The sequence below is a fragment of the Nicotiana attenuata genome, chromosome 10 (assembly GCF_001879085.1).
Source record: "Nicotiana attenuata strain UT chromosome 10, NIATTr2, whole genome shotgun sequence".
In the NCBI taxonomy this organism is placed as follows: domain Eukaryota; kingdom Viridiplantae; phylum Streptophyta; class Magnoliopsida; order Solanales; family Solanaceae; genus Nicotiana; species Nicotiana attenuata.
Genome location: NC_031998.1, coordinates 49,656,056 through 49,664,821, shown reverse-complemented (window position 1 = coordinate 49,664,821; position 8,766 = coordinate 49,656,056). Strand labels below are relative to the sequence as shown.

Sequence of the window (8,766 nt, the reverse complement as noted above, 5' to 3'; positions counted from 1 at the left end):
TATGAAATCAGTTACATAGTAATTAGTCAACAGTAGTAAATCAGTAGTTAATCAACAGTATTAAATCAGTAAACAAGCAGTTAGTCAAAGTAGTTAACTTCACCTTCACTCTTATATCCTCAAGCATCTTCACTATTGGCTTATGTCTAGCTTCAAGAATCCAAGAGTTGAAGGACTCTGTAAAGTTGTTGTCCACCATTGGATTCTTACATTGGGTATCAAAGTAAGCTCTACACCAGGTTACTGGAGGATAATTCAGCAAGTCCCTGACAGCATCCTCAGAAACTTCACCTAACTGTTTTAACATGTCCTTAAATTCTCCTCATATGTGCACCAAGAACACCACTACATTAACTTTTTCATCTCATCAGTATTCCATTGTTTGCTCCAATTTGCTTCAATATGCCTTGCACAATATCTGTGATATGATTGTGGACATACATTCCTCACAGCATCTAACAGACCCTACACATAAAGAAACACTACATCAACAAAGAACGTGCTAAATGTAAAAATCTACATATGGTAACATACATTCTGCATATCTGACATGAATGTGTACCCTTCACCATCTTTCAAGTCCAAAGAAGCCTTCAAGTTCTCCATGAACCACTGCCATGTTGTCTTTGTTTCCTTATCCACTACAGCCCAAGCTAGTGGATAAAAATGCTTGCAAGAATCTTGAGAACAGGCAACTAACAACATCCCTTTGCATTTTCCTTTTAAAAATGTTCCATCTAGACCTATAAAAGGTCTCAAACCTGCTTTGAATCCACTCTTGCGGGCCTGGAAACTGACATACATCCTCAAAAATCTTCTCTTACCTTCCTCCATTGCATCCTTGGATATCTGTATCACCACATCAGTACCAGGGTTTGTTTCTCTCAACTCTTGAGCATATGCCTCCAATTTGTTATACTCATCCAAGTAAGAACCCTCCAATTTCTCTAAAACCATTCTCTTTACCCTTTTTAGCTTTGAGTCACTCACATTCAAACTAAATCTATCCTCTAAATCAACCTTCATCTCTTTAATCTTAAACTTAGGATTATTTTGAATCTTTCTCTTAAAATAATGTGCTAAAGCAACAGGAGTAGCTCTTCTGTTCTCAAAGACTTCACCACAGTCATGTTCATCCCTCCAAGTTTTTATCTTTACCCCTTGATCTTTGCCATCCTTAGAAATAAGACATTTAAAGGGATACCCTATCTGACACTTGTATCTAAGTCTTCTCTTATCACTCTTATCTACCTTAAGGCCCCTCTTATTAGACACGGCATAATAACCAATAACCTCCTTAGCTTCAGCAAGATATTTGAAAGTCATACCCTTTTCCAATGTTTTATACCTATCAAGGTTGCCAGTTACCTCACACTTCTTCTGCCTCTCAAATAAACCTAGGGCATCACTATCATAATCACTATCAACACTTTCAATATCTGTATCATCTTCAGTACTATCACAGTCAAAAGCTACAACAACAGGTACACTATCTATTGCTGCTGTATACTGGGTAAATACAGGAACATTTACAGTATCATCCAACAGGTCAACACCAAATAATTGTACATTAGTGAAACCATCATTAATTAGGGCTTGAATCTTCCTAATCCCTTCATCCCATCTAACAAAAGATACCTCCTAGAAGGGTCAAGAAATATCAGCTGTTGTACCTCAACATATCCTATCACTTCAGTGTAGTCTTTACACAAATCAATATAAGAGAGATGGTCTACTTCATAACCACTCAACACGTGCACATCTCTCTTAGTATAAGACAACGTAGGTTCCAGTACCTACTCACCCCCATAATTAAAATATAAGTTCACTTTATCCACCATCCTTCTGATAAAATCACATGCAACAACAATAAAAAAGGGCAAAATGGGACCACATCAGCAGTATAATACAAAGCGACAGTAAAAATATAAAGATATGAAACCCCACCATCAATTAAATATACAAATCGACAAAAAATATAGCTTTAATATGTAGGACCAATACGATAAGGACCACCAAAAATAAAAGTAACATAAAAAATTCTAGAAAGGTACAAAAAATAGCTCACAAAACATAAAAATATCACATGCAGCAGACATAACCTGTCAGTTCCCAAATATTCCCCAACCCTACAATTTAATAACTTTAAGCTGTAAATACTTACTTTAATCGAATAATAATGCAAGATATCGCTGGAAATCAAAGGTCATCCTATTTTGAGCGCACCAAATCGGACCAGACAATGAACCCTAACGAAGCCCTAAAATTGCCATTGATAGTTTAGATAGAAGAAATGAGAGAAATGGTAAAAAGTAAGTATTTTGTCGGTGGGTTTAGGGTTAAAAGACTTACCCATAGGTAAAATAAATGGATCGGATCGGTTTAATGGGTAAAACAATACCCAAATATAATGGGGCTACTTTCATTTATAGCACACTATTAAAAATATAATACAAAAGATTAGCATTAATTAATGATTAACAAATATGGCAGTAAAATATTTATACATATGTGAGTACGTGATTTTTGCCGCGCTCAAATATTCCTATAAAATTCATTAGAATTAGGATTTTTCTTTGAATTTTAGGGATTAATTGCATGATTTTGTGTTTTGTTTGCATTTTTTGTGTGCATTTTTAATTGATAAATCAGATAAAAATACAAAATTGCATGAACATTTAGAAATTAATTTTTACATTTTTTAGATTAACTACTGACTAGGTTTTTTACAAATATAAGAAAAGTCAGAAAGAAACTTCGATTTGCTTTGTTGATTTTAATTTTAGTTTTTAAGTTTGTTAATTTCTTTTAAATTGATATTAGATTAATTGTAGCTTAATTAGGTGTTTGAATTAATGGTGAGGGTTTAATATTAGTTTAAAAAATTAAAAACAAAAGAAGGAGAATAAAAAATAAAAATAAAAAAAAAGAGGAAAGAGAATAAATAAAAGATTTGAAAAGGGAATGCAAAATCAGGCCACCATTGTGGGCCAATTCTTGATCCAGCCCAATTGAAACAAGACCCCTGAATGACCTAAACCCATAGCCCAGTCCGGTATGGCCTGCCCCGTCCCAAAACGACCCCGTTTCCTCAAGTTTTAATCGCAGCCCTTGATCTTCCTCATCCAACGGATGAGAACTGACGATGTTTCTTGATATATATATGTCCTAACGGACCCTACCCCCTCAGACCCCCCTTACCCTCTTATCTCTCTCATCTTTAACCTAGAGACTCTCAGGCCACCGCTTTCCGCCGTTGTCCGCTGCCGGAAATCGCCTACGGCAGCGGCCGGTGTCCAATGACACCCAAACTTACACCCCTATACCATCTCAACCCCCTCGTTACAAATCCACCCTTGTTTTCTTTCGAATCCCAACCAAACACCTCAAATATTCCAAACCCTAGGCGCTGCCGCCCCCCAAAACCTACCAAATTCACACCCCACACTCCCCTCACCCTCCTTTACCTAAACCCCTAAACCATTTTTCCCAAATCCAACCGGAACTTGTAAAATTTTAGATCTAGGGTTTATGAGAGACTGCTGGATTTTTTAAAGACTGTCCAAAGATCGTTTTGAGTTCCTAAATAACCTGATACGTTTGTTCTCACCAAGAACGAACGTATAATGTTATTTGGGGGCTCAATCCGAATTCAATTCATTGAAGACCATATCCGTGAGTTTCTGTTCTTTTCTTTCTTCCTCGTTTATTCTTCTTCTTTCGATTGATTTTGTTATCATAATTTTTGATTTCTAATTTAATTTTCGTTTTGGTTGATTCTGCCTACATGATTTCTGATTTTTAGTTAATTTTGTTTTAATTTTTGATGTTGTGCGATTCATATTTTGAGTTTGTGCATGATTATATGTTGACATGAATTCTACTTTAGTTTCCATTTTTACTTGTTAGTTAATTGTTAATTCATTGTTTTGACCTTAGGATATTAGTGTTCATTAAAGTTAAAGTCCAATTTCAATTAATTAGATTGGTTCAATTTTAAACTCTGTTTGGTTATAGCTGAAAATTTGTTTGTGTTAATTAGAATTTGTAGATGTTCTTATTAGTTTGTTTGGATATAGTTGAACCAGGATTGTTTGCTTCAATTATAGTAAACGGGTTGGGTTTAGTTGACATAGGGTTAGTAATTTCAGGGGTGGTTAGGGGTATTGTGGACATTTAAAATAGGTTAGAATACTCTAGATTAAGATAGAATTCCCTAGAATCTTCTAGAATAGGGCCTTAGCTATAATTTCAAGAACTTAGGATAATAACTTAGGCAACAAGTCAAAATTCTAAGGACTAACTAAGCAAAAATTTGAAAATAAAAGAGGGACTTAGGGGTAAAGTGAAAATCTGAAGGCAACCCTAATTTTGCCTATAAAAGGGCATTGCCTTGCCTTACAATACAAGTTTTGAAATCTGAAAAATTCCTACAAATTCTAGAAGCATTAGAGATTCAAAAACTCTGAAGATTTTGAAATTCAAATCCCAAATCTTAGAAAAACAGAAAGAAAACCCAAAAAAAAGGTTTCAAAGACTCGAAAGCTACTGAAAATTACTAAAAATCCAGAAATCATTACTGTTCCATTGAAGTTTTTCTGAGAATTTCATGTTCAAAAACTCCTGAAGTCATTACTGTTTCATCTAAATCACTGTTGTTCTATTTGCTGGATTGATTTTATATCTCAAAGGCTCACTGCTGGGTTTATATCAGTGTTGTGTTGCTGTTGTCTTCATTTGTTGTTGCCTGCCCTGTTGATTCTCATTTCCTGCATTTATTCCCTTTCCAGGTACTCATTTGGTCTCATACAACTTGTGAAGACTCAACGTAGGATTGATGTAGCAGATTAAATGATGATATGTTATTGAATCTGATCTCTGAAATTTCCTGTTCCTTGTTTAGTTTAAAGGCATAGAGTAGTTTTGTTTATTTGACAATATATTGACTTGTAATTAATTAGACTGCTGGACCTTTTATAATTGCATGAATGTTCTGCCAGTAACACCAGTTTAGTATTGATTTGTAGATAATTGGATCATTGGACCTTTAGAATTGTATGAATGTGTTGTCAAGTAGCGTTAGTTTAGAATTGTATGAATGTGTTCTGCCAGTAACACATGTATTAAATTTTCATGTTAGTTTGAACTCGTCTTGTAGCTTAAAAAGAAAAGGGCTGATTATGTCATTTTGTTCATCGTATACCTGTTAAAATTGCAACTCACAGGGTTTCATTTATGTTTTACAAATCGTAAAACAATAGGATATTTTACACATTGCTGTATGTCAATTTGGAGGTTCACAAACTCAATTTGATAGCCATGGATAAAATGAGCACATTAATGAATTTCAGCACTTGTTCCTAATGTCCAGATCATTGCTGAGCTTGTTTAAGATGTATAATTTTGAAATTAACTAGCTGTTAGATCCCAGATTAATCATATTTGTTAGCTAATGACTGTTTGCGTGGTAGTACTTGATTTAAATAAGTGATACATTTGTTTTACAAAGTAGTTAACAGGCCTAGAAGCCGACTTCATGGGCTCGATAATGAGCCAAGGCAACAAGGCCCTTATGTTTAAATGATAACTGGGCCTAATGTCATACTAAGAAGCCCAAAGCTGGTCCAGTTTCAGCATAAGCTGGATTTTCCCTCTTCTTGGGCCAAACTTCCAAGGCCCAAAACCGTTGGAAACTAAAAATCCATTAAAGTTAGATTAGGAATATGGGGATTAATTTGCGATATAAATTTAGGTTTTCGAGTTAGGTAGCGGGTTCAAATTAAGAGGGTCCTCCCTTTTGTTTGAATTCGGACTTGAACTCGAGGCCCGAATTTATAAATGCAAATTAATTAAGCCATTTTTAGAGACAAAAAATAAATAGAAAATCATAATTTGCTTTAGGCTGGCCTTTAAATAAAAGTGAGATGAGCCTCGCCAAACAAAAATGCATAAATTGCGGGGCCCTCATTAAATGCTTATATCAAAATACTTAGAATTCGGGACGTGCAATTTAGCAAATATCACGGCCTCCCGCAAAGATAATAACCCGTTAGTCGCTTTAGGCGCATTTTTAATAATTCTACCTTCTTAAATACGGGTGTGCATCAACCCAAATCCAAGTCCCAAAACGTTGAATAAGAATGTGTCGAGGATCCGGGTGCATTTCATGTGACGTGATCCGAGAACATATTCTTAAACGACGTTCACTTTCCTAAAAATTAATTAAAAGCGGTAAACAATTCTAAAATTGCAATATAGGATGACATGTATTAAAATCAGATTGTTAGCCAATTATAATAATTTAAGCGACCGTGCTAGAACCACGGGATCCGGGGGTGCCTAACACCTTCCCTCGGGTCAACAGAATTCCTTATTCAGAATTTCTGGTTCGCAGACTCCAATTGGGAAGTCGAAATTTTCCTCGATTTGGTATTTAAGGTAAACCGGTGACTTGGGACACCAAAAGCCGATCCCATCTCAAGTGGCGACTCTAAAAGATAAATAAATAATCCCATTTCGAATAATGTCACTTTAAATAGAAAAACTCCCTTATACATTTATCCTTCGGGGTAGGTGTGTAAAAAAGGCGGTGTGACAGCTCTGGCGACTCTGCTGGGGAAACGTACCCAGAATTTCGATTCAGGGTTCAAGAATTCGAGCTTAGTATAATTGTTATATTTGGCTTTATCTGATTTTCCTACATGTTCCATGCTATATGTGCTAAATGTTTTACCGCTTTGATATTTGTTGAAATTGTATATATAAACTGTCGCGAATCCCTTCCTCTCTCTGAGTCTTCTACATCATGGAGAAGGGTGCACTTCGTGTAGCTTCTCTTCTGTTTAGAGTCTTTCCCAATTTAGAACGAGGTTTGGATAAGTTGCTAAGCCGGCGGAGCTTCTGTATCCCCGGTACGCTGCCTCCCCCTCGGCTCGAGTTGTCCGCTCGGGTAAGCCAGGTCTAGACCAATAAACCTAGGGTTAAACCTAGAAGAAAAAAGCCTCATGCCGGATCCCTAGTAGGACGTTTGTTTGCATCATGTGCATTTGACTTAGGGGACTCAACACAGGGGTTGGGTCCGTCTAGGACAGGTGACCTGAAATAAATTGACCATCATGATGCATCTTACGTGCTACTTGTGCATTTATTTGCTCGGCTTTGCATGTTGACCGGCTTGTCTAAATGAGTGAATTATGAAAATAAGCAGTGTTAGGACTAGGTGAGGATGACCATTTGTTGTGAAAAACCAAATGCCCAAATAGTACCGAAATGCTGCCGGATTTTTGAAAAATGAAAAAAAAACAAAAAGAAAAAGGAAAATATTCGAAAACATAGAAAGAAAAATTGTTGGTCAAAATAGTTTTGATTTTGGCAAATCTGTCCGAACTACGCCGGTTTGATTCTCACCGGATGTGAGATACGTAGGCAACCCTCATCGGGTCCAACCTCCCTTTTTGCAAAAAATAGCCAAAAAATGTCAAATTTTAATTTTGCGTCATAAATAAGTCGGGTGATGCCATTCTTGTCTAAAATAAACCGAATGTCCCTAAAAGGACGCCGGAAGGCTGTTTTTGCAAGAACAGCCACCCTGAGTCAATTTTTTTAATGGTTTGCGGGCACAGCCTTAAAATCTTCCCCCAGAAGTTCTGAAAGGCCGTATTTGCAAATCCAAGTCCTGTTTTCTAAATAAAGAATTTTTGCACAAATAGCCCTTTTTTTTTTCAAAAAAAAATCATTAAATCCCCCTAAATAAATGTGGAGGATGAATTCAAGTAACATTGAAACCTTCTCAGTCCTGAGCGAGATCCCTTTGAAACTCCATATGTGGTGGCATGACTTGGGAAAAGGAAGCAGAGATACTGTGGTCAAAAGTTTGGGCGGTCTCGTAGATTTATTGAAAATCAAACCAAGGAAGGATATCATTGAGGCACTAATACCATTTTGGGACCCGACCCGTAATGTATTCCGGTTTTCAGATTTTGAACTCACACCTACATTAGAAGAGATCGCCGGATACGCAGGTCTCAACGGGAACCTCCGAGGTAGATACCCATTGGCCCCACGACCGGTAACCCTCCATAGGTTCTTGGATTTGTTGAGCATTAGCCGAGATATTCAAGACCCGCACCTGGCGGAAGGGTGTTGTTCATTGCATTTCTTATATCACCGGTATGGTAACCCCAAAGGTTTCGAGGAACCCAACACAGGATTAACACATGCTGGAAATAAAGACAAATGGAAAGCCCGACGGGGATTAGCCTTCATGGTAGCCTTTTTGGGAACGGTAATCTGTCCAAGAAAGGATGGTCACATAGACCTTGGCCTAGTAGGGATGCTAGATGTTTCCATGAAAAAACCTACTAGCACAGTGGTTCCTCTGATTGTAGCAGAAATGTACCGAGCTCTGACCAAATGTCGGGAAGGGGAGAAATTCATTCAAGGTTGCAATTTGCTCTTGTAATTGTGGATACAGGAACACCTCTGTCACCGCACAGGCTATATGAACTACGGTTTAACCGGGTTGAGTTGTATTGCAGAATTCGAGACCCGGGTGACAGGTATTGAGTTCCCTGAGGGTACTGAGGCCTGGTCGTCATGTTTAAGATCCCTCACTGCAGATAAAGTTAAATGGGCTTATGGATGGCTTCCTGCTACTGAAGCTGTATACACATCAGCAAAGGTCTCTTATATTCTTTTGATGGGTATTCGAAGCATTCAGCCCTATGCTCCTTACCGAGTTTTACGACAATTTGGAAGATTCCAGAC

The 8,766-nt window shown here is 37.2% G+C and overlaps 1 protein-coding gene across 1 annotated transcript in view; it reads right to left on the bottom strand.

Moving 5' to 3' along the window:
* The window catches only part of LOC109233799, a 17,040-nt gene continuing 8,619 nt past the window's right edge, over positions 346-8,766 (bottom strand). The window contains exons 4-5 of the mRNA XM_019399662.1: positions 535-1,624; positions 346-465 (exon numbers count right to left, since the gene is read on the bottom strand). Coding sequence (XP_019255207.1) covers positions 346-465; positions 535-1,624 — 1,210 coding nt within the window. The remainder of the gene's footprint in view (positions 466-534; positions 1,625-8,766) is intronic.